Source organism: Myotis nattereri (assembly GCF_964212035.1).
Source record: "Myotis nattereri genome assembly, chromosome: 1".
Classification (NCBI taxonomy): domain Eukaryota; kingdom Metazoa; phylum Chordata; class Mammalia; order Chiroptera; family Vespertilionidae; genus Myotis; species Myotis nattereri.
Window position 1 is genome coordinate 54,328,732 of NC_138075.1, and position 27,364 is coordinate 54,356,095.

The following is a 27,364-nucleotide window of genomic DNA, read 5'->3' on the forward strand; positions in this document are numbered from 1 at the left end:
TGAGAGGGTTGAGAGGCTTTGAGAGGGGTCTGAGGGTCTTAGGTATGTTCTAAAGCCCTATCTCCTGCTTTGTTTACTCACTCATTCATTCCTCAGTTGGCTTTTCCTATTCAAGGTATAGATTATCTTTTTCTTCAACTCTACAGGATTGCGAACTGCTGAAGATCCCTTATAAACAAAATGCAACATAGAAATGGCTTTTTTTAAAGTTACATGGGAAAAATAAGTAACAGATCTTCTAACTTTATTGAATAGAAAAATGTAAATAGAAAATTGGCACTACTTTTTTGACACCACATTGTTAGTATTTGTGTTCATTTGAGAAGTTATAACACAAGAGATGTCTTTCTAATCATTTATTGTGGTATTTTAGAGATTATAAAGTATATGCACAGATATCATATTTCATCAAGACAAATACTTCTTTGAGATGGGTATATCATCATCATCCATTCTTTATAATTGAGGAAATTGAGTCTCAGAAAAAGTTGATTTCATTTATTGTAATACTTACTGGTGCCAGATGTGATGCCTTCGTCTTCCCTCATTTTAATCTCAGCCTTTCTATTTTCGGATTACATATTCTCTTCTTGGGCTAGATAGATAGCGGAAGACTAGCCTTATAGCCTGGCAGCACCAACCAGTGGTGGACACACCAGTTCCTAAAGCTTTTGACCTACTCTTTACCTCACTGCATTCTGGAAACTTCTAAGGCTATGATAACTCAGCTGTGCATATGTTGGTGACGAGTTATTGAAGAGTTTGGAATTGAAAGCATTATTTTTGGAAATTGTTAATTTGGTAGTTCTGTATTGCATGGATGAAAACAGATACATCTGGATGCTCAGAGACTATGTTAAAAGTAAATCTTGCCCTAACCGATTTGGCTCAGTGAATAGAGTGTCGGCCTCTGGACTGAAGGGTCCCAGGTTGGATTCCTGTCAAGGGCATGTACCTTGGTTGCGGGCACATCTCTAGTAGGGGGTGTGCAGGACGCAGCTGATGGGTGTTAGTCTCTCATCGATGTTCCTAACTCTCTGTCCCTCTCCCTTCCTCTCTGTAAAACAAACAAACAAAAAATCAGTAAAATATATTTTAAAAAAATAAAAACATATCCTTGGGTGAGGCTTTAAAAAAATCCCTTTATTGGCTTTCCATTGCTATTTGGATAAGGACAGAATTCTTTAATGTGATGTCCAAGGTACAGTTTTGTTTGACTCCTATCTTGAACCTCCTACTATACTTGCATATATGCCCTTGCTTTTCTTTTCTAATCACACTGGTGTCTGCAGTTTCTCATATTTGCTGTGCCATAGATCTTTTGTAGTGGGATAACTTCTGTGCTGTTTCCTGTCTGGAATGCTTTCTTCCCTTTCCTGTTTTCCTAGTTAACCTCAACTCATTCTTCAAAGAACAACTTAATCACTACTTTCTCAAGGAAGTCAGTTTTGATTATGTGAACTAGACCTACTATCCTTACTCTGTGAGTTTTTAAATTCCATGCCCATAGCCTTCATAGCGCAATTTACATCTCTTTGTATGAGTGTGTGTCCCTGTCTCTACAGTGTAAGCTTCATGAGTGCAAGACCTGTTGCTTCATTTTTTTTTAAAACATTTTTAAAAATATATTTTATTGATTTTTTTACAGAGAGGAAGGGTGAGGGACAGAGAGTTAGAAACATTGATTAGCTGCCTCCTGCACACCCCCTACTGGGGATGTGCCCGCAACCAAAGTACATGCCCTTGACTGGAATCGAACCCGGGACCCTTCAGTCCGCAGGCCGATGCTCTATCCACTGAGCCAAACCAGTTAGGGCCCGTCTCTTCATTTTTGATCATCATTGTATTCCTCTCGCACACATAGTACATGTTTAATACATGTATCTTTTAAATGAGTCATATTCTGACTCATTGGATCTCTGGTAATGAAAACTGATAAGTAGTACATCTTTATATATTTGTAAATTTTGTTTTTTTTTAAATAAATCTTTATTGTTCAGATTATTACAGTTGTTCCTCTTTTTCCCCCCATAACTCTCCTCCACTCAGTTCCCACCCCAACCTCTGCCCTTACCCCCCCACTGTCCTCATCCATAGGTGTACGATTTCTCTCCAGTCTCTTCCCACCCGCTCCACACCCCTTTCTCCCCCAAGAATTGTCAGTCCACTCCCTTTCTATGCCCCTGATTCTATTATATTTATTAGTTTACTCTGATCATCAGATTTTTTATTCACTTGATTTTTAGATTCACTTGTTGATACATATGTATTTGTTGTTCATAATTTTTATCTTTACCTTTCCTTCTTCTTCCTCTTCTTAAAGAATACCTTTCAGCATTTCATATAATACTGGTTTGGTGGTGAACTTTATTAGCTTTTTCTTATCAGTGAAGCTCTTTATCTGACTTTCAATTCTGAATGATAGCTTTGCTGGATAAAGTAATCTTGGTTGTAGGTTCTTGGTATTCATCACTTTGAATATTTCTTGTCACTCCCTTCTGGCCTGAAGTTTCTGTTGAGAAATCAGCTGACAGTCGTATGGGTACTCTCTTGTAGGTAACTGACTTTTTTTCTCTTGCTGCTTTTAAGGTTCTCTCTTTGTCTTTTTGTCTCTTTGTCTTTTGCCCTTTGATGTGTCTTGGTGTGGTCCTCTTTGAATTCCTTTTGTTTGGGGTTCTCTGTGCTTCCTGGACTTCACCAGGTAGGGGAAGTTTTCTGTCATTATTTCTTCAAATAGGTTTTCAATATCTTGCTCTCTTCTTCTGGTACCCCTGTAATTCGAATGTTGGTTCGCATGAAGTTGTCCCAGAGGCTCCTTATACTATCTTCATATTTTTGGGTTCTTTTTTCATTTTGCTTTTCCGGTTGGGTATTTTTTGCTTCTTCATATTTCAAATCTTTGACTTGATTCTTGGGATCCTCTTGTCTGCTGTTGGATCTCTGTATATTATTCTTTATTTCAGTCAGTGTATGCTTAATTTCTAGTTGGTCATTTTTCATATCCTCGAGGGTTTCACTAAATTTATTGGCGGTTTCTAGAAAATTCTTGAAAAACCTTAAAAGTGTGGTTTTGAACTCTATATCCAGTAGTTTTCTTTCCTTTATTTCTGTCATTTGTGATCTGTTTCTTTGTTTCCGCATTTTGTCTGCTTCCTGTGTTGATAGAGTGGCTTTGTATGCTCGGTGTCCTACAGGGCCCAGTGGCTCAGCCTCCCCAATTACCTGAGGTGGACACTTTTGGTGCACCCCTTTGTGGGCTTTCTGCACAGTCTTGTTGTTGTTAAGCCTTGATTGTTGTAGGTATCACTGGGAGGATTTGACCTCCAGGCCAATTGGCTGTGAGAATCAGCTGTGTCTGCAGTGGGAGAACTTCTGTGTTGGGGACACCCTTCTGGGGCAAGACTTGCTTCAGTGGGGCTTTGGTGCTCACTGAGTCTGCCCCCTGAGTGTGTCCCTTATGGATCTGAAGAGTTGTAATTTGGACGGTCCCACTCTCACCACTGGGTACACAGGCTCTTGGATCTAAGGAGGTGCTAATCTAGCCTCTGCCTGAGGCTACCCAGCAGGAGCTACGGAGAGATCTGCATATCCCTCTCCCTTGTTTGGGGTTTGGAGGTGCCCAGATGAACCCAGCTGTGAAGCAATGCAAGCTGCTGTGGGGCCTTGGGCCTTCTTTTGGATGTCTGGGTCTCTCTGACCCAGCTGCAGTTTGTTAGGTAATTTTAGATCTCAAAGGGCAGGCCTTTCATATGCAAAAGCCTCTGCTATCAGCTTGGGTGGGGCGGGGTCTCAGGGAATGAACAGGACGGAGCAGACAGCTATGGCTGGTCCTCAGCCCTGTCCTAAGAGGCCCCCGGGTCTCAGTGTCCCGTCTCAGTGTCCTGCGGTTATCGCTGCAAGCACCTCTGAGAGAAAGCCGCCTTCAAGTTCCGACTGATGTCCGACAGTCCAGTTTCTCCCCAGAGACTCGCTGGGAACTTGAGTTCAGAGCAGTCGGGAGCTTGAGACTCCCTCCCGATTGAAAAAGACTCTGGCGTCCTCTGTTGCCAGCCCTTTCTGAGCGCGCGCCTCTGTACCTCTGCACTTTACTTCTGCACCTCCTGAGTCTCACTGTGCTTTTCTCTTTCCTTCTAGTTGTAGAATTTCCACGCAGCCAGCCTGCCTGTGGTTCTGGATGATGTCTGTTTTGTCTTTCAGTTGTAGTTTTGAAGTGGTTGTTTTGAAATTGCAAGGCAGCAATTTCCGGTGTTTACCTATGCCGCCATCTTGGTTTCTCCTGTAAATTTTGTTTTTTGAGCAAATATAAAATTTTAGATTTTACCATTGTAGCTCTTTGACATTTTTTGAAAGCCTTGTTTGTTATTTACCATACACTATACTATTTACTCATCTGTAAATTTAATGTGCACACAGTTTGGTCTTTGTCTAAATCATTGCTATGAATATTGCTCTTTGTTAAGGCATATAATGTATTGGAATGCCCTTTTTATCCCTAAACTATAATTCAAACTGTATCTTCAATCACTTATCCATTGCATCACACACCATAACTCTGATGATCAGGATTGGGACTAGGGCAGGGGAAGAAATAAGGATTTATACTTTTAAATGTTTATCGAGAGAATATAACCAAATTTAATGCATACATATGTATGGGAACCCCACATACATGACAGAGTCAGAGACCCCACATGCAGGAGAGGTTGAAAATGCATAGAAAGGGGGATTGAAGTACCTAAGACTTCCTGAGTTAGAGATGAGGTAATAATGCATCTTGGGGGCTTCAACGGGTCTGGTCATTGCACGATAATAAGAAGAAAAGACATTTAGTAAATGGAAGTTTGCCCTGCAAAAGAAGTTATCTCTGATAATCTCTTATGGGCAAGGCCCTTAATTCAAGTTCTTCTAGGTCAGCGGTTCTCAACCTTCCTAATGCTGCGACCCTTTAATACAGTTCCTCATGTTGTGACCCCCAATTTCATTGTTACAAATTGAACATAATTAAAGCATAGTGATTAATCACAAAAACAATATGTAATTATATATTTGTTTTCTGATGGTCTTAGGCCCCCTGTGAAAGGGTTGTTCGACTCCCAAAGGGGTTGTGACCCACAGGTTGAGAACCGCTGTTCTAGGTAGTTAAAGGGAGGGGCATAAGTTTCTCTTGAGCCTGCAGCTAAATTGTCTTTAGCTCAGAACAATCTGCATATCACAGAGACTGATCTTGGGGTACCTCATTCTGAACCCCCACAGTCTCTACCCTCTGAATCTTCCCTGAAAGTTTCACATTCCAGAAGTTGGGCTGATAAACTTCTGTCATTAAACCAGTCTCAGTCTTGAGAAAAGTTCAAACAGTTGTTTCTCATTTCAGGAGGCAGTGATGTCAGTGGGCAAGGATTCATACTTTTTACTGCATATACTTTTGTATGATTGAATCATTTTTAATGAACATTTTTACTGGAAAAAAAAACCACTGAGAAAACATCTTTCTTGTAAGGATTAATGTGTATGTTTCTTGTATGTGGAACATATCCAAATTCCCCATCTAGATGGTGATTTTTTTTTTTTTAACCTTCTAAAATAGAGATTCTTAGCCTTTTTGGTTCATAGACCCTCATGAGACTATGATGCTCCCTGAAAATGTACAAGTATGCACAAAATTTATTTTGCACATTTCATATTTCTGTGGTTCCCTCAACACCTTGTCAAGAATCCTTGTTATAGCACTGAAGAGTTTTATTATTACTCTGTCATGCTCTATTTTGTATGTATTTATCATAATCCTACTAGTTTCTTGCGGTAGGGACTTTTTTCACATTCTATGCAGCATTGAGAATTGTGCCTTATATTAGACAGAAAGTGATTGAGTGTGTTATTTTTAAAACCTTAATTGTTTATATTTTTTTTATTGTTTTTAGAAAATCTGAGCTCACTAATTTGGAGGATTGATTTGCCTTTAGTGGAAGAAAAAAAATCCTTTCCTTTATCCTTAGGTTAAGTGCCTAGGACCTGCAAATTAACAGAAGAAAAGGTATACAAATTTTATTTAATGTCAATATTTTAATTTTTATGTTCATGGAGGTCTTCGTAGAAAAAAAATGACACAAAGAAGTAAATGTAGACACTGAGGCTTATATGTACCGTTTTAACGAAGGATGATTGCCGGGGTCCAACCCCAGCAGGTCCAGGGGTCCCCAAAGGTGTGGACGGAGTCGGCGAAGAAGGAACAACACGGAGGCAGCGTTCAGTTGATCAGCAGCCTAGCCAGGATCTCTAGCCAGGATCTCCAGCCAAGTTCTGGTCTGGATCTCCAGCGAAGTTCTGGTTAGGATCTCCAGCCAGGTTCTGTGTCCATGTTCTCTTGCTAGGTTCTCCAGGTTCTCCAGCCAGGTTCTGTAGCCATGTTCCCTCGCTAGGTTCTCCAGCCAGGTTCTGTCCAGGTTCTCCAGCCAGGTTCAGTCACCAGGTTCTAGTCAGGTTCTCTTGCCAATTTCTGTAGTCAGGTTTAGTCCAGGATCTTTTGCCATGTTCTCTCGCTAGGTTCTGTCTCTAGGTTCTGTTGCCAGTTTCTGTCCAGGATCTTTTGCCATGTTCTCTCCAGCGAAGTTCTTCTGTCTCTAGGTTCTGTGTAGGTTCTGTCTTCTAAGTTCTGTGTGTAGGTTCTGTCTTCTAAGTTCTGTGCGTAGGTTCTGTCTTCTTAGTTCTGTCTTCTTAGTTCTGTGTTGTTACATCTGTATTTATACCAGTTGATTCCAATCCTATCAATCTCTATTCCAAAGGTTAGGGCGTTTCTTATCTCCATTCCAGGGAGTAAAGATTATGTAGCTTAAGCATGATTGTTCGTAGTTAAAGTGATTAATTTCCCACCTGGCACTTAGTTAAGAGGTTTTATTCCCTCCCTAACTTCAGGGGAAAAGCCCTACCTGGGGAAACAACCTTTCTCAGAGACCTTGGTTAAAACACATAGTGCCAAGAAGGTGAGCAAACATATTAAGAACAATATGCCATATATGCCAGGTCCCTTGAAACAGCAAGCATGGATCTGCTCCTGGCAGATGATAATTTTGTGGAGAAGTGTCAGGACAAAGGAAAAGGGGTTTGGTTTTGTAAGAAGTGGTAATTTAAAGGAAGGTAAACATTCAAGGGAAACTCATGGAAGATAAGAGCTTTTTAGTGAGATTTGTTTGTGTAGATCCATCTTGGTGCTGACTTTCTGTTTCCAGTGATAATGGCAGTTTTTCTTTCTGGTATGGGAGAGGGGAAGGGGAAAACCTTCACAACAGGAAAATTCTGTCCTTCTTTGATAGGGGAATGGCAGAGATCTCTTTCTGTGTTTTCTGTTTTTTTAATTGCCTTCAGATCAAAACAGTCTTTATGCCATAGTGACATATTTTGGGGTGGTCTATTCTGATCCCCTTTGGCTTTAAGGAATTCATCTGAATTTTTAATTTCAGAGAATTAAAGTGGTAATTTTTTGAGTACCTACCTTCAGAGAATGAAGTTTTTTCTCTAAGTCAGGGTGGCGGACAGGAGAATTGAACCTTTTTCTTGGAAATAGCCAATCAGGGAAACTTCTTTTAGGACTTAGATTTTTTTTCTGTCCTAGTTCTGATCATATTTGTAGGCTACTTTTTTCCAGACTGAGTCCCAACCCTTCTCCTTTTCTGTTTGCCTGTTAAGATTACTGAATGTATAATCTTTTTAAAAAATGACATTTGAATTTTTTGGTTTATTTTAAAAAAACTTGATATTATTCTCCCTTATTTAAAAAAGAAAACTGTGTATATCCATATTGTTTCTTAATTTAAAAAATAAAACAATGTATATCCATATTCTCCCTTTTTTAGGTCTCCTTTTCTTGGAGTGACTATTTTCAGAATGGAGTATTTTTCTTAAGAAAAAATTAGGTTCTTTTAGAAATTGAATGAGCTTTGATGAGATATCATCTAAAGTTTCTATGCCCCTCAGTATTTTGTCTGTAGTATTTTAGCTGCTAGTGATTTGATGTTTCTAATTGTGCATTTTGTGTGGTTGGAATGTGCCCTTTTCAAGAATATGTCTGTGGTGGTTAACAACTGGACTTATTCTAAAAACATACTTAGTTTTCTAACATTAGAGCATTCTTTAAAATAACAGGCATAAAAGGAGATACTGATCTACTTAATGTTTGTAAAGAAAAATTTTAGTAAGTTTATTCATTTATAAAATTTCATATCCAAAGACCAGAACTTTATCAAATTTTAGTTGTGGGTCTCTCAACTATGTATGAGTTTAATGCTTGCAATTTAAGGTTTCTATTTGTGTGGTTTGTCTTATAATGCCAAAGTAGACATCAAAATTCTCTGCTTTTCACATCTTGTTACCATTCCTTTCCATAATAAAATCAATGATAAATATAAATAGCCAGCCTTAAAAACTTGATATAAAACAAGTTTTTCTGTAAAGTTATATTTGTTGTTGAAAGTATTACAGATGTCCCTCCACCCCGCCCCAGCCCCAGGCCTTCCTCCCATACCATTGTTTAACTATCACCTCTTGATTCAATGATTAACTATCACCTCTCCCCCTTCCCTCTGAAATATGTCAGTCTGTTGCATGCTTCAATGTCTCTGGACCTATTTTGTTCAGTTTGTTTTGTTCATTAGATTCCACATATAAGTGAGATCATGTGATACTTGTCTCTCTGACTGGCTTATTTTACTTAGTGTAATACTCTCCAGGTCCCTCCATGCTGTCTCAAAGGGTAAGAGATCCTTCTTCTTCTTTTTTTTTTTTTATAGCTGCATAGTATTCTAGTGTGTAAATGTACCAGTTTTTTAATCCATTCATCTACTTGGGCTGTTTCTCGATCTTAGCTATTGTAAATAACACTGCTATGAACGTAGAGGTGTATACATTCTTTCTGATTGGTGTTTCTGGCTTTATAGGATCTATTTCTAGAAGTGGGATCACTGGATCAAAAGGCAGTTCCATTTTTAATTTTTTGAAGAAACTCCATACTGTTTTCCATAGTGGTTTACCAGTCTGCATTCCCACCAGCAGTGTACTAGGGTTCTTTTTTCTCCACATCCTTGTCAGCATGTGTTTGTTGATTTATTGATGGTAGCCATTCTGGAAGGTGTGAGGTGATACCTCATTGTCATTTTAATTTGTATCTTTCTGATAATTAGTGACAATGAGCATTTTTTTCTTGTCTTTTGGCCATTTGTATGTCCTCTTTGAGGAAATCTATTAGGTGCTCTGCCCATTTTTTTATTGGGTTGTGTGTCTTCCTTTCATTGAGTTGTATGAGTACTTTATATATTTTGGAAATTAACCCCTTATCAGGCTTATCATTTGGCAAATATGTTCTCCCATACAGTGGGTTCCCTTCTTATTTTGGTGCTGGTTTCTTTTGTTGTACAGTATTTTTAAGATAATGGATATTAAAATTAATTTTCTAGTATCTACTTGAAATAGTTGGAAATTCTTGAGATCACAAAACTAGAGTTGGAAATATTAGAATGTTACTTATAGTTAAGAGCCCACTTTGAATCCTTAAAGCTCTATTCATTTGGGATTAGAATTCTAAATTATAAACCTGCATAGACATGCCACTAGTGACAAAAATGAAAGAATTGTTTGTAAAATGAAACAACTTAAAGCTTTTATATTAGTGAAATGATATTAATGCCTGATTCCTTGGGAAATTTGAGAGCAAACAAGTAACAGATCACATTTTTCTGAACAATGTTTAAATTACTGTGTCATACAAATCATTCCATTAAAAAAAACTCTCCTAAGTATACAAGCAAAACTGTGAAAGGTTTAGTGTTTCTTACATCTAGCATGTTAATCTTAGACTAATTTGAGTTAGTTGAACTTTATTTTTATATGCTATACTTATTTTGAATATAAAATTTTACTATTTGAGATTATTATATTAATTTCTTTTCTTATATTTTTCCTTTTATGTTTAGTTCATCATATCTGGTTTTGGTGTTGTCAGCTTCTTGGATAGGAGTGCAACCCCCAATTGAATCATATTAATCCTGAGAAAAAAACAAAGATTGACTTTATAATGTGGTTTCTTGGATTATTTCATTGAATAACTCTAATTTTTAGAGTTTGAGGAGATGGAGAACTTCCTCACATTAACTTTTGTATTCTTTATCACGTACTCATTTTTAAAAAGGATTTTTTAAGAAATTAAAATATAGGAGTGTATGTAGAATCAAAGTGGGTGTTTTCTAAAATGATAATGGTATAAACACTTTATCCAGATATTAATTTTTATGCATTTCCGTAAGTATTTTTGAATTAGATACTTGTTTTATTTTATGAGATTAGTAGTACATAGATAATTTAACCATGCTGATGAATTGTAGGTAAGTGTACTATTATGTTTGTTATGTGTGTTTTAACTAGTAAATAAATGCTTTTTTAAAAAGCTGAAAATATGGCAAGATAGAGTTGACAGCCACATTCCGAAAGGCATAAAAAGCTAAAATTTCAACATGAGAAATATGACTATAATGAAGATCTTATATAAAAAAATGATTTGTAAATGCTCAGCTCATAAATTTCATTATAACAAAGTTGTGGTCTGTTCTTAAGAGTTCTTTAAAATGGGATTTAGCTCAGAGTTAAAAATGGTTAAGATTTAATGAATGATTTTTGTGTGCCAGGTACTGAGCTTGTGCTTTATGTATATTACCTCATTTATTTTTCATTATGACTGTAATATAAAATATATGTAGTAAATAAAGCAAGGCACAGAGATGAACTAGCTTGCCCAGTGTCATATAGCTAATAAGTGATTGAGCCAGAACTTGAATCTGACATTCATTTTTCAGCAAGTTTTACTGTTTGTGGTTAATAAATGTTTAAAGAATACAGTTTATGGAACACAACTACACGCCACTATGTTCTGGAAATGTGGGAAATTGGTTGAAATCTTTTTTCTCTTGTGATTACTATTACTATGTTAAGCTGTTGACAGATCTGTTTGGTGTTTTAAAAAAAAATTAATAGAGTTGTTTACTATATAGAAAAAATAAAGTAACAGTTTACAGTGAAGTCTAAAGTTTAGAGCTGAATTGAACCCTAGAGATCATTCATTTGAACTGAGAGCTTAGACCCAGAATTGTAAGGTGACTTGACTAAAAGTTGTGGCAGTATTGGGGCTATGACTTGTTCTTCTGTCTACTAGCCTACTGCTCTTGTTTTATGCTCAGACTCTAGTTGTGGTTTGTGTAATTGCTTAATCTTTTATTAGAGAGTAAATAGGACTATATCTAGTACATGGTACACCTATGCTATAGTGTTTGCTATGTACTAAATCAAATGTATTACCTTTGTTATTTAACAAAGTGACATTGTATCAGGTGACATCTATCAATGTATAAAAGTAAATTTTTCAAGCAATTGAAATTTAGACCCTCATTTTTATTTTTTGTTTTGTTAATCCTCATCCGAGGATTCCATCCCCCTCCCCCATTGATTTTTAGAGAGTGGAAGGGAGGGGAAGAGACACAGAAAGAAACATCCATACTAGAGAGATACATTGATTGGTTGCTTCCCACATGCACCCCAACTGGGGCGGGGGATGGAACCTGCAGCCAAGATATGTGCCCTTTACCTAGGAATCAAATCTGCCACACTTTAGTCCATGGGCTGGCGCTCTAACCACTGAGCAACCGGCCAGGGCAATAGAACATTTATTTAAGATATAATTTATTAGGTTAGATATGTAAAAGCTGAAACAAAAAAACAATAAAGTAGGGATTAAAATTATTTATATTAGCAGTCTCAAAGTGAATGAATTAAAAAGTCTTTGATAAATCAGCTATTTGGAATCCCCCCCCCCCCATAGAAACAGATGTATTAAACATGGGCATGAAGTTTCTACCTGAGTTAGTAGCTGAAGTAGATAGCGTGTTCTCTTGTTCTGACTATTTTGGAGCCAACTCTGAGCTGCAGAAGCTAGAGATCTTTTGGATCTTTGAGATTCCCACTGCATATACACTGAGTGGCCAGATTATAATGACCACCCCATCAGTACTTCATTGACACTTCCAAAAATACTGAATATTGAAAACTTCCCAAGCAAATACTCTCAAGGTTTTATTATTATTATTATTTGCATAACTAATTCACTTCATTGTACTGATGGCGTGGTCATAATAATCTGGCCGTTCATAATAATCTGGCCACTCAGTGTATTTGCCGGATAGTCACTTCAAATGGCAGCTGATTTAATCCTTCATAGAATTCCATGCCTTACCACCAAAATTCTGAAGTGGTGACTCTTGAGAAGTTTTTATGGTGATGGTTTTGGTATGCTTCAGTGGTTGAGATGCCAAAGGAAATCATGAAACTGGATTGTTTGTTTGTTTATTAACTAAGGCAAAATATGGTAATGATTCTTTTAAAAATTTTTTTTTATTTATTTTAGAGAGGAAGGGAGAGGGAGAGAAAGATAGAAACATCAATGATGAGAGAGAATCACTGATTTGCTGTCTTCTGCACACCCCCTACTGGAGATCAAGCCCACAGCCTGGGCATGTCCTGACTAGAATTGAACTCAGGACCCTTCAGTCCACAGGCTGACACTATACACTGAGCCAAACCGGCTAGGGCTGATAATGATTCTTTAGACCAGCATTGTCGGATAGAAATACCCTGTAACTGCACTGTCCAGTACAGTAAGTCACCAGCCATGTGTGATTTTGAGCATTTGAAAAGTGGCTAGTGAAACTGAATTTTAAAATTTATTTAACTCTAATAAAAAGAAAGTTAAATAGTTATATGTGGCTAGTGGCTATTGTATTACACAGTGCATTTTTAGGCTGACATAGTGGTTCTAATTGCACCAGAGGTTTTCCAACTTAATTTTTTTTGCAAGTTATATTTCTTTCTTTTAAATTGTTTATTGTTGAAAGTTTTACATATGTTTCCTTTTCCCCCCCTTAACCTCTCCCTGCCTGCCTCCGCCCACCAGCGTATGCCCCCAGCTCCCTATTATCTGTGTCCATTGGTCATGCTCATATGCATGGATACAAATCCTTTGGTTGATCTCTTGTTTCCCCATGCCTTCCCTCTGAGGTTTGATGGTTTGTTTGATGCATCTATGTCTCCGAATCTATTTTTATTCACCAGTTTATGTTGCGCAATATATTCCACAAATGAGTGAGATCATGTGATGTTCATCTTTCTCTGACTGGCTTATTTCGCTTAGCATAATGCTCTTCAGGTCCATCCATGCTGTTGTGAATGGTAAGAGTTCCTTTTTTTTTTTTTTTTTATAGCAGCATAGTATTCCATTTTGTAGATATACCACAGTTATTTAATCCATTCATCTGCTGATGGGCACCAAATCTTAGCAATTATAAATTGTGCTACTATGAAGTTAGGGGTGCATATAAGCTTTCTGGTTGGTGTTTCTGATTTCTTGGGATATAGTCCTAGAAGTGGAATTATTGGGTCAAATGGGAGTTCCATTTTTAGTTTTTTGAGAAAACTCCATTCTGTTTTCCATAGTGGCTGCACCAGTCTATATTCCCACCAACAGTGTATGAGGGTTCCTTTTTTACCACATCCTTGCCAGCACTTGTCATTGGTTGATTTTTTGATGATAGCCATCCTGACAGGTGTGAGATGGTACCTTGTTGTTTTGATTTGCATCTCTCGGATGATTAGTGACTTTGAGCATGTTTTCATATGTCTCAGCCTTCTGTATGTCCTCGTTCAAAAGGTCTATTTAGGTCCTTTGCCCATTTTTGGATTTGATTGGTTATATTCCTTTTGTTAAGTTGTATGAGTTCTCTATAAATTATGGAGATTAAACCCTTATCCAATGTACTGGCAAATATGTTCTCCCATGCAGTGGGCTCTCATTGTTTTGTTGATGGTTTCTTTTGCTGTGCAGAAGCTTTTTATTTTGATGTAGTCCCATCTGTTTATTTTCTCCTTAGTTTCTATTGCCCTAAGAGATGTATCAGTAAAGATATTGCTACAAAATAATGTCTGATACTTTGCTGCCTATGAATTCTTCTAAGATTTTTATGGTTTCCCATCTTATGTTTAAGTCTTTTATCCATTTTGAGTTTATTTATTTTTTGTATGGTTTAAGTTGGTGTTCTAGTTTCATTTATTTGCTTTGGTTTTCTAACTTTATAGTGTGCTTGTGAGTGTATTAATTTAGGTCTCTGAGTAGTTACTATGGTCCTGTAGCTTTGGAAGAAGGTTATCTTAAAAGTTATCTCTATACTCATAGGCAATGATTCATATCTTATTCATATAGACAGATCATTTATTAGTTAAATAGTTATAAGTGGAATATTTTAGGGTTTTGCTAAATTACGTTTATATAGTCATTTAACACAAATCTACACTAATAAAAGAGAAACATGGTAATTGGCGTACGACCACTACCCTTCCCATTGGCTAATCAGGGTGATATGCAAATTAACTGCCAGCCAAGATGGCGGCCGGCAGCCGGGCAGCTGATGCGAACAGGGAGGCTTGCTTGTTTCAGTGACGGAGGACTCCAACGTTCCCTGCCTGACTTGCCGGCCTCTCAGCTGCAACTCTAAGCAACTATGTTGCAAATATAGAAGATAAACAAAACCCCAGAAACCTGCTTTACTCAGCCGGGCTTCAGCCAGCCGGACCGCAACATTGTATCAAATACAGATGGTAAACAAAGGCCAGAAACCTGTTTTCAGCAGCCGAGGCCTCAGAGCTAAAGCTGGCCCAGAATAAAAAAAATAAAAGAAAAAAAGGAGCGGTTGGGAGCTTCAGTCACCCGTCAGCCTAAAAACAGCCCTCAGCCCCTCAGCCAGACTGGCCAGGCACCCCAGTGGGGACCCCCACCCTAAAGGGTGTGTGACCAGATGCAAACAGCCATCATCCCCTCACCCAGGCTGGCCAGGCACCCAAGCGGGACCCCCACCCTGATCCAGGACACCCTTTAGGGCAAACCAGCCAGTCCCCACCCATGCACCAGGCCTCTATTCTATATAGTAAAAGGGTAATATGCCTCCCGACACTGGGATCAGCGTGACGGGGCAGCGCCCAAACCCCCTGATCGCCCTGCGGCTCTGTGTATGACAGGGTGCAGCGCCCTAACCCCCTGATTGGCCCTGCCCTGAGTGTGACAATGGCGGCGCCCCAACCCCCTGATCAGCCCTGCTCTGTGGGTGACGAGGGGCAGTGCCCCAACTCCCCTATTGGCCCTACTCTGTGCGTGACAGGGGGGAGCTCCCCAACCCCCTGATCAACCCTGCTCTGTGTGTGACAGGGTACGGAGCCCCAACCCCCCTGATGGGCCCTGCTCTGTGCATGACAGGGGGCAGCGCCCCAACCCCCTGATGGGCCCTGCTCTGTGCGTGACGGGGTGGCGTCGCAACTTCCCTATCGACCCTGCCTTGAGTGTGACAGGGGGCGGTGCCCCAAACCCCCAATCAGCCGTACCCTGAGCGTGACTAGGGGTGGCATCGCAGCCTCCAGATCCGCCCTGCTCTGTGCATGACAGGGGGCGGTGCCCCAACTCCCCAATCGGCCCTGCTCTGAGCCCGACCAGGGGCTGCACCTAGGGATTGGGCCTGCCCTCTGCCACCCGGGAGCAGGCCTAAGCCAACACGTCGTTATCTCCCGAGGGGTCCCAGACTGCGAGAGGGCACAGTCCGGGCTGAGGGACCCCCTTTCCCCCGCGAGTGCACAAATTTTTGTGCACCGGGCCTCTAGTCTATATATATAAAAACCTAATATGCAAATTGTCCCCACGGGAGTTCGATCAGGGACCAATAGTTTGCTATGACATGCACTGACCACCAGGGGGCGGTGCAGAATAAAGGAAAGCCCCAGACGGCAGACAGGGAAGGAAGACCCTGGCCGCCAGCTGGAAGGCCCCAATTGGCCCTGATTACCAGCCAGGCCTAGGGACCCTAACCGTGCACGAATTTGGTACACCGGGCCTCTAGTATAATATAATGAGCCTCATAGGCTGTGTAATGTGGCTCTTAAAAATATACTGTATTCTTGGTACTAGTAGGTGCTTAAAGCTGAGCAAGAATTGTCATGTATTTATCTATAGGACATATACATAACACTAATTTAATTGTCATGTATTTATCTATAGGACATATACATAACACTAATTTAATGGTTAATGCCATAACCAATACTAGGATACATGACTTATCTACACTAATAAAAGAGAAAGATGCAAATTGACTGTACCTTTGCAGCGCCCACCAGCCAATCAGAAATGTTTAGGAGCAAGCTACAATTATTCAAGTAATTGAGTTAAAGAGACTTAAATAGTGAGACTTTAAAACTTGGTGAATTTAGTTAAAAACAAGATTCCATAGAGTCTCTGGTGATAGTAGTTCAACCATTTATAGCAATTACTTCTGAAGTTAAAATAATGTTTTTTTTATCCCTGTGGACTATTTCAGTTCAGACCAAATGCCTTGGAAATTAAAAAGCAGGAAAACTTGCTTTTTCAGCCTGAGGATAAAAAGCAATATGAAGGTTGAATTAGCCGTGTTTCTCAATATTTTAGATATCTGCTATCTAATATTTGAACTTTTGTGCTTTATAACTAAAACAGCTTTATAAAAATATTGTATATTTTGTAAAATTTCTGCTTGTGTGTGTGAATCCAGAAAACAAATTCTTAAAGCAGTTCAAATGTCATTTTTACTTTTTGCGCGTGACGGGGCCTGGGTTTCACCTCCCCACATCAAGTGGACTGTGAGCTGAAGCCCCACATGGCTTTGGGTGCCGACTCTCACCCATGGCCATGGCCAAGGTCACAGGTGATTTTCAACCAATGCCAACAAATGTCTTTTTCAAGCCCAAAGGATTATAGACATACTACACTGTAGCTTTCTGAAGACATGGATTATGACATACTCATCTTTGTTTTTTTCCCCTAGAACTTAGCACATTACCTTGTATACAGAAGCAGTGAATGAGTAGTTATTTTTGAATAAGTTAATCTATGATAAAATATATCCAACTAATTTTCTTTTCTTTTTAAGTTCATTGATAAAAACCAGAAAAATGTAAATTAAAGCATGTTTAAAATTATGTGTTCTTATGGAAATAATTTCAGTTATAGCTGAAATAAGAATAGGTAGCAGTAAAAGATTAATGTCACTTAGTATTGAAAATTCAGATTTACTTAAACAATACATTATGAGGTGATTCCTCATTTTTACAAAAGGATGCATTTAAAAAATATTCATAATGTAATAATTCAGATTTATTCAAGTAGTAAATGCTTAATAGAATCACCATTTTGCTCACTAAATTAGGATTCTTTCAGAATGAACCAATTATGTAAATAAGTTACATGTATATGTCAAACATATCAAACTTTAAAATTGAGCTTTTTATGGATAAACTATTAAATATGTGTACATTTAATTTAATGAAATTCACTCTTATATTAGGTATTTTTATTTTATAGGAAGGAGAACATATATAACTTGGTGCATTGTCTGGAATCACATGGTGAGTTTGGAGATAAATTAGATCCAAGGATTTCTGAATACCAAGTTTCATGTTTCAGTATTTGGCATTACATAAAATGACTCATAAAATAGACTGATATCATGTGTTAGTACATAAGTGACAATTTACAACTTGATTGACAACAACCCTTTTTAGCCAAAAAGTAATTGTTACTGCCATAACTGATACTAGTATACGTGGCTTATCTACACTAATAAAAGAGAAAGATGCAAATTGACCATACCTTTGCTGCGTCCACCAGCCAGTCAGGAGTGAGTATGCAAATTAACCCAACAAAGATGGTGGGTTAATTTGCATATGCAGGCACTGAGTGGCCAGGGGCGGGGTGGGATGCTTGCGTTGTTGCCATGGCGATGACGCAGGCATTCCACACACCCCCCGGGCCTCTTGGCATTGTGGGAAGGCAGAAAGGTGGCTCTGAGCCAGAATGAAGGCAGCTCTGGGCCTCTGGGCAGCGTGGGAAGGTGGAAAGGAGGTTCCGGGTCAGAATGAAGGCAGAAAGGTGGCTCTGGCCAGAGCCAAGGCAGTGCCGGCAGCTAGGGGAAGGAAGGCTCATTCTTGCACGAATCTTCATGCATCGGGCCTCTAGTGTATTAATAACTTTCCTTCAGGAGAAAGGATGAGAGGTAGGCATATTTCCTTAAAGATAAAAACTCTTAGAATTGTTTAAGTAACAAATGCTCACATAAAAACAATTAATGGAAATTAAAAAGTGAGTAAAGTAGAAATGTTTTCTCACTATGCTCAGTAATAACTACTGTTATCAGTTTAGTATACATAATTACATATGTTTCTTTTATGCATAGACAAAAATAATTTCTAAAAAAATTATAAAGCTATTATGTGTCTTAAAATTTTCCCCCTAACAATATATTCTAGGTATACAGTAGTTGCCCTTTATTTGACATTTTATTTTATGTGGTTTCTGTTACTTATAGTAAACCACAATCTGAAAATATTAAACCGAAAATCCCAGAAATAAGCACTAAGCTTTAAATTGAGTGTCTTTTAGAATAGCATGATGGAATCTCACCTTCCAACTCCATCCAAATCTGGGAGAATCATCTCTTTATCCAGTGTATCCATACTGCATAATGCTACCTGTCCACTAGTCACTTAGTCACTTACACAGTTGTCTCAGTTATCAGGTAAACTATGGAATTACTAGTGCTTGTGTTCAAATAACCCTAATAAAGTAGCCTATTGCTCTCACAATGCCTAAGCTTCATCTCATCAGTAGGCATTGTAGTATCTCCTATCACAGGAACAAGGGCGAATACAGAACAATATGACATTTTGAGAGAGAGAGACCACATTCACATAACTTTTACTATAATATATTGTTATTGTTCTATTTTATTAGTTATTGTTGTTAATCTCTTACTGTGCCTAATTAATAAATCAAACTTTATCATATGTATGTCTAGAGAGGAAACATAGTTTATATAGGGTTTATTACTGTCCTCAGTTTCAGGCTTACACTGGTGATCTTGGAATGTATTATCTATGGATAAGGGGAACCACTGTATTGCCAGTGGCAGTGTCTTGTTAAAAAGAATGAGGAAGTCCTCCATCCATTGTCTTTTGTATTAGTTTTCTAGGGCTGCCACAACAAAGTATCATAGACTGGCTAGATTAAACAATAGACATTTATTTTCTCATAATTTTGGAGACTACAAGACCAAGGTGCTGGTAGGGTTAGTTCTTTTCTTTTAATTGTTTAAAGTATTACATATGTTTTCTTTTTCCCCGATTGACCCCACCCCCCACCCCCAAGGGCAAGCCTCCACCTCCCTAGTGTCTGTGTCCATTGGTTATGCTAATATGCATGCATACAAGTCCTTTGGTTCATCTCTAACCCCCCCCCCCCTCCCCTGCCATTTTGTTTCTGGATCTAGTTTTGTTCATCAAATTATGTTGTTCATTGTATCCCACATATGAATGAGATCCTGTGATATTTATCTTCTCGAACTGACTTATTTCGCTTAGCATAATGCTCTCCAGTTCCATCCATGTTGTTGCAAATGGTAAAAGTTGTTGCTTATGCCGAAACCGGTTTGACTTGGTGGATAGAGTATCGGCCTGCGGACTGAAGGGTCCCAGGTTCGATTCCGGTCAAGGGCATGTACCTTGGTTGCGGGCACATTCTCAGTGGGAGATGTGCAGGAGGCAGCTGATCGATGTTTCTCTCTCATCGGTGTTTCTAACTCTCTATCTCTCTCCCTTCCTCTCTGTAAAAAATCAAAAAAATATATTAAAAAATAAAGTTGTTGCTTCATGATAACACACCATCACACACTTCAAAAGCAGTTAAAGACACGTTAAAAGATCTTCCCTGGGAAGTATTAACCCACCCGCCATATTCACCACAACTTGCTCCTTCAGATGACCACTTGTTGGATCGATGGCACACGCACTTTCTGAGCAGCCCTTCAAACGTATGAAGAAGTGGAAAATTGGGTCTCTGAATGGTTTGCCACAAAACAGAAAAGTTCTATTGGGACGGTATCCACAAATTACCTGAAAGATGGGGGAAATGTGTAGCTAGTGATGGACATTACTTTGAATAAAGCACTTTTGATATTTCTCTTGAAATTACTGTGTTTTCTTTGATTACAAAATCCACATTATTCACGGAACACCTGGTAGCGTGATATCTGGTATTGTGGTCCCTCCAACTTTGTTCTTTTTTCTCAGGATTGCTGTGGCTATTTGGGGTCTTTTTTAAAATTCCAGATGAATTTTTGGAGAGTTTGTTCTAGGGCTTTGAAATATTCCATTGGTATTTTAATGGGGATTGCAATGAATCTGGAGATTGCTTTGGGTAGTATGGATATTTTAATGATGTTGATTCTACCAATCCATAAACACAGTATGTTCCATTTGTTTATGTCTTCCTCTATCTCCTTTTTCAATGTCGTGTAGTTTTCTGAGTACAGGTCTTTTACCTCCTTAGTTAAGTTTATTCCTAGGTATTTTAATTTTTTTGGTGCAATTGTAAATGGGATTGATTTTTTAAGTTTCTTTTTCTGTGAGTTCACTGTTGGTGTATAAAAATTCCATAGATTTCTGGGTGTTAATTTTGTATTCTGCTACATTGCCAAATTCATTTATTAAGTCTAGTAGTTTTTTGATGGAGTAATTAGGATTTTTCTATGTACAGTATCATGTCATCTGCAAATAAGGACATTTTTACTTTTTGTTTTCCAATTTTTTTTTAAAATATATTTTATTGATGTCTTACAGAGAGGAAGGGAGAGGGTTAGAGTTAGAAACATCGATGAGAGAGAAACATCGATCAGCTGCCTCCTGCACACTCCCCACCGGGGATGTGCCCGCAACCAGGGTACATGCCCTTAACCGGAATCGAACCTGGGACCCTTGAGTCTGCAGGCCGGTGCTCTATTCACTGAGCCAAACCGGTTAGGGCTTCTTTTCCAATTTGGATGCCTTTTATTTCTTCTTCTTGTCTGATTGCTATGGCTAGCACTTCTAGTACTCTATCGAACAGGAGTGGTGAAAGTGGGCATTCCTGTCTTGTTCCTGTTCTTGGGGGAAATGGTTTTGCCTATTGATTATGATGTTGGCTGTAGGTTTGTCATATAAGGCTTTTATTATGTTGAGGTAGGGTCCCTCTATTCCTACTTTGCTGAGAGTTTTTATCAAGAAAGGGTGTTGGATTTTGTCAAATGTTTTTTTTTTGGCATAGATTGATACTGTGATTTTTGTCTCAGTTTGTTTATGTGATGTATCACATTTATTGATTTGCAGATATTGTACCATCCTTGCATCCCCGGAATAAATCCTACTTAGTCATGGTGTATGATCTTTCTAATGTAATGCTGGATCTGATTTGCTAGAATTTTGTTGAGGATTTTAGCATCTATGTTCATCAAGGATATTGGCCTGTAGTTCTCTTTTTTTATGATGTCCACTTCTTCTAGTCTGTTGTTGATGCTTTCTATTGTGTTCTTTATTGCAAGTATGTCATTCTTCGTTTCTTCTTGGTTTTTCGTCATTTCCTCTTGGTTCTTACATATGTTGTTGAATTTGTTTTCCATCCTTTTCAGCATCCTTATGACCATTGCTCTGAATTCTTTCTCTGACAAATTGCTTACCTCCATTTCATTTTCTTCCTTTTCCAGTGATTCCTCCTTTTCTTTCATATTGGGGCTATTTCTTTGTCTCCCCATTTTTGCTCCTCTCAGGTTGTCTGGTTATGTGGTTCACTCTCTACCACGTTGACTTAAAGCCACAAAATACAACTAGACAAGACACAACACAGAGGGCACAAAACACGAATGTATTCATGATACCAATAACCCCAACCCCAAATAAAGGTGACCTCCAGATAAAAGAGAATTAGGGGACAGGAAAGAGCGCAAAAATGATACTGAGAAAAGGAAAAGAGGTAAGAAAGAAAAAAGTGGAAGAAAAAAATACGTATATGGGGAGAAAACTCCAAAAAAACTGACAACTAATACAAGAAATGCAAACGACAAACACCCATTAAAGAAGGAGGGAAGCTGAATTTGAAGAAGCAGAGTTTATTTCCAGATGGTAAGGTAAAGGAATTGAATGAATGGGGAAGTGGCCACGATTCAGTATAGAGGAGGTAGAAAGAGAAAGAGTGTGTAAGAAGTAAAAAACAAAATACTCAAAAAAAGTAGAAAATAATAATTGAGAAAAATAATTTTAAAATATATATTAAAAAATATATATAAAAGGAAATATAATATATATAAATTTCCCCTTTAATCTTTCTATCTATGTATTCATCTATTTTTGGAAAAGAATAGAGAGCAGATAGATCTGAGTTGATGGTAGAAACTAAGTTATTAGACGAAGAGAACAAGCGAGGAGAGGAAAAAAATCATAAAACAAACAAGAACAAAAAACAGACAACAAGAAAGAAAGAAAAAAAAATTGGCTAGCAAAGAAAGAGAAAAGAAAAGTGTGCATGGACATGGAGCAGCGGAGAGGAAATTAGATATGTAAGTAGGCCAAGAGCAACTACTTTAATATTAAAGTGTCAATAAAGCAGATAAAGATCAATTTTTAACAAGGAATAAAAAGAAAGGATAGAGAAAAACTAAAGCAGGAGCAGGAGATGAGAAAGGATGAGAAAGGGAAAAGTGAGGAAGTGTTGGCTTAAGGAAAAAAATTGAGATAAAAATAATGATAAATGAATAAATAAAAATAGAATGTAGAACACTAATCCAAAAAAATAAAAATTAAAGAAAGGTAAAAAATAATAATTTACAAAGTGAAAAAAAATATTTGGTTTCTTAAGTAAAAGATAAAAAATGAAAAAGTGAAGAAGTGAAGTTCATTCACTTCAGCATAGCTTCAGTGTCCCATGTGGCATGGCTTACCCCTTTCCACTGTTCTCTGTTTCCTGTCAGGTAGTCAGCACAGTGTTGAATTTCCCATTGATCCACCACTACTCTGTGTTATACGCCACAACTTTGGTATGAATCAATCTGCCCACTTTGTTTTTCTGCCAGCTTTCAGTCATATTTACACAAGTGTCTGTTTCTGACATGGACCTTGGGTGGCAGTGTTTCTGTATTAGTTTTCAGGACCAAATGGCCCCTCAACCCAGTCCCCCAGGGCTCCCTGCGGGTATTTAGAATCTTCCTTTCCCTGCCGTGCTCAAGACTGGTTGCAGCTCTGCTGCTAGGAGGAGCTTGGTCTTTAGGAGAAAAATGTCTGTTCAGGGTTGGAGGGATGGGCTGTCCCAGAGCTGGCTTCCTTATCATCTCTATTCTGCTCCCCAATTACCATAAAAACCACTGTCCCCTGAAGTCTCAGTGAGTGTTTTTAATCGAAAGATCCTATGCACTGGGTTTAGTAAGTAAAAGCAAGAAGATTATAAAGACAGAGCAACCATGCTGCCTTGTGTCTTTCTACCTTCGACACTGTGACCAGTGTAGAACTTCAGGTTGCCTTTCTTGGCACAGCCTCCCACAGCTTAGATCTAGAGTCCCCCACTGCTAGCAGCCCTATGGACCCCTTACCACATTCCAGGGCTACACTGACCCCAAGGGATGAGGATTTGGTGCCGCACAGTCTCCCTCTGAAACTCTAGTCCCAGCTGTGTGCGTCTCTTCCTCCAACCCAGATCTCCATACCCACCTCTGTCCAGGCGATCTCTGACCTTTCTGTCTACAGATTGCCTCACCAGCTGTGTTTAATTCACCAGTTCTGGGTGGATGTTATTCGATTCAACTGTTTCTTCTATCGGCTCTGTCAGAAGGTGCAGGACCCATCTGCCTATTTGGCCTTGACCTTGTCTCCCCTGGACAAACTTTTTAGGTACCTGCAGCCAGGCAGGCTAGAGTCTTGGTGTTCGTGGGTTCACAGCTGGTCCCTGGCCAGTGTGACTGTAGGGTCCCAGGTGGTATTCGAGGTCTTCCCCCAGTGAAGGTAAGCCAGGGCTTCCGATTGAAGTTGCTCTCCCCTTCAGATGGCGCAGTCTCTGTGGTAGAGCCGGCTGCCTGGGAAGGATTTCAGTGGTAGTAGGCGCTGCCCGGCCAGGGGAGCCTGGGCCGCCAGTCCCCAACAGCCCTGTGGAATATAACTCCCTCACTCAAACATCCACACATTCCCCTTTCGCTCTTTCACTCACTCCTACACTATCTCCCTCACTGCCATCCTGTTGGCCACCATCTTGGATCTCCAGGGTTAGTTCTTTTGATTTGCGAATATTTTACCATAGTTGCGTCCCTGGAATAAATCCCACTTGGTCATGGTGTGTGATCTTTTTAATATATCGCTGGATCTCATTTGCTAATATTTTGTTGAGGATTTTAGCATCTATGTTCATCAGAGATATTGGCCTTTAATTCTCTTTTTTTCTAGTGTCTTTATGCTGGCCTCAGAAAAAGAGGTTGAAAATATTCCTTCCTCCTGGATTTTTTGGGAATAGTGTGAGGAGGATAGGTGTTAGTTCTTTGAATGTTTGGTAAAACTTCCCCGTGAAGCTGTTTTGACGAGGGCTTTTGTTTGCTGGGAGTTTTTTGATTATTGCTTCTATTTCCTCAGTTGTTAATTGGCCTATTCAGGTTTTCTGCTGCTTCTTGATTTAGTTTGGGAAGATTGTTTTTTTTTAAGAAATTTTTCCATTTCATCCACATTGTCCAGCTTGTTGGCATATAGTTGCTCATAGTATTTTCCTATAATCCTTTGTATTTCTGTGATGTCAGTTGTTACTTCACCGCTTTCATTTTGGATTTTACTTATTTGGGTCCTCTCTTTGTTTCTTGATGAATCTGGCTAAAAGTTGATCAATCTTGTTTATGCTTTCAAAAGAACCAGCTCTTGGTTTCAGTATTTTTAAAACTGAGTTGAAAATTTTGATTATCATATTCTTAATCTTATATTTTGTTTTCTGAATATTATTTTTTATAATATTCTTTCTTGTCTTATATCTCTAAATATGCTAATTATATATTTTTTCTAATATTTTTCTTGCTATCTGCATTTGCCTCTTTTCCTTAGGATTCTTTTATCTGTTTTATTGACTTTGGTCTGAAAAACAGGAGGTTTTCCTGAAATTAATGGTGCTTATTGGTTGTCTATCCATGTAAGAGCAAGGCACTAAAATGCTTCCTGGGGACTCAGTGTTTGGTCAGAACATCTAGGATTGTTGTTATTTACTATATGCTCTTGGGTCTGTATCTTCAGGTGAGAAATTTGCCCTGCATGGAATAAGCCTCATTTTGTTCCCTATTTTTGTCTAGCACCTCATTCCTGTTTTGCTCTATCTATGCCTGGCATTCCTAAATGTGGTTCAGTTTTTGTAGTATATTTCCCACTTATTGCCTCATTTTTTCAAATTATAAGCAAAAGTTTATGCAGAAAGTCACAGAGGTAGAAGTGAACCGTAGAAGAAATGGTTTTAGGAAACAAGTTACAGAGGCAAAAGAAAGGCCAGTGGAGCTTAGGTGAGAGAAAGGTAAAGGTTACATGCTTGGTGGGGGAAGGAGAGAAGGAAGGGAAAGGTGTGAGCATGCTCCTGAGAGAGAGAACCCTGCCTATTGCCTCTATTGCCTCTTATTCTTAGTTTATCTCTTTTTTGTTAATATTCTTTTTTCAGATAATGATTAAGTGAAATCATTTTTGTAGATATACTCATATTCCAGGCATATGACTGAAACTCACTTAGATTGTATCTAAATTTTCAGTCCACTGTAAATAACTAGTCAGCCATTATCTATTTCTATCTCTATCTACCTATGTGTCTATCTAGTTATCTAACATCTAAGAGAATGAGTTCTGAGTTTCTCACTATTGCTACCATGTACTAACTACAAATATCAATTCAGAAATTGCTACTTGGATTATTAAAGTAGATCCTAAGTATACTATGTATTAAAAATGTATTTTCCTTTTTGAAAATAAGGTTTGCTTTCCTTTTGAAAATTAGGTAAGTCAAAAATGGCAGAACTCTTTATGGAATGTGAAGAAGAAGAGTTGGAACCCTGGCAGAAGAAAGTAAAAGAGGTTGAGGATGATGATGATGATGAGCCGATATTTGTTGGAGAGATATCAAGTTCAAAACCAGCAATTTCAAGTAAGCATTTATTTTTAGTGAAGCCAAGTTTTATAAAATACTGTTTCTAATGGAAAAAGTTTACAAACTGGCTTAGGAGGTACTTATGTTCTTGCTTCTCTGTAAAGAGTTGGGAATGAAAGATTGGGTGGGAGATAAGTAAAACTTTTAGAAACAGGGTGGGGATGTGATTGGGTACTTGAGGGAGGAGTTAGGTTAAAATATCAGATCTGAGAAAAAGAAATGGACTAAGATTAGCAGGTGACATTGGAGGCCTTTTGTTATTAGAAATCATAATTTTTATGGAGCTAAATTTTCTATTTATATATGTATTCTTTTTTTTTTCTCACTTAAACTCAGAAGTAGAGGGAAAAAAGGGTTTAGAATACTTTGTTTAAAATGTCAGAATTACTAAATAAGTTTGTGTTATTCTTAGATAGGGGTTCTCAATTCTAGGCAACTGCCTTATCGCAGTGTCATCCATTCATAGATACAAAATGTATGGGTAGTGAATGATTGCCGTCTCTGGCCTGTATGCTAATAGTTGCTTCTGTACCCATCCATTTTCCAGCAACTTGCATTTATATTCATGAAAGAGAAGGGCACTGTCTACAGCTACTGTATTTGGATGACATAGCAGTTAGTTAAATCTTTATGGTTTTTTAACAGAACATCTTGATACGTTTATAGATACTAGATTTCAGTTAGAGTAATTGGATTTGACCTTGTTATAATGTTCAAGCAAAGAGCAATAACACCTTTTAAAATATTCGCTCAAAAATATATAGAAGTGTAGAGAAGTAATGTATGAATGTTAGATTTTCTTACCAAGATAGTGCTTAAAAGTGTGATTAAGAGGCTACTTTAGCCCTGCCGGTGTAATTCAGGGGATTAAGTGTTGTCCCATGCATTGAGTGGTCACTGGTTCGATTCCTGTTAAGGGTATATGCCTGGGTTGCCAGATCCCCAGTAGGGGTGTGCAGGTGGCAGCCCATCCATATTTTTATCCCTCTCCCCCTCTCCCATCCTCTGTCTCTAAAATCAACAAAAATACAGGTATTTTTAAAAAGAATCCCTTGCTCTTTGCCCTTAAAACACAAAAGAGGTTACTTTAAAATATTTGGAAAGCCTGATACTTTCTTCTGTTGCCCCTAAACTTGTAAGGGCACTTTTATTCAGTTTTATCAGAGGGATAATAACAATTGAATTCTCAATACCACGTCCTCTGGCACATTAATAATCTCTCATGGAGGTTCTAATTGGAGTGCCACTTTGATTATA

The 27,364-nt window shown here is 38.5% G+C and overlaps 1 protein-coding gene across 1 annotated transcript in view; it reads left to right on the forward strand.

Moving 5' to 3' along the window:
* The window catches only part of ZNF280D (zinc finger protein 280D), a 115,541-nt gene that overhangs the window by 8,079 nt on the left and 80,098 nt on the right, over positions 1 to 27,364 (forward strand). The window contains exons 2-3 of the mRNA XM_081093317.1: positions 17,462 to 17,505; positions 25,958 to 26,104. Coding sequence (XP_080949443.1) covers positions 25,969 to 26,104 — 136 coding nt within the window. The 5' untranslated portion in view covers positions 17,462 to 17,505; positions 25,958 to 25,968. The remainder of the gene's footprint in view (positions 1 to 17,461; positions 17,506 to 25,957; positions 26,105 to 27,364) is intronic.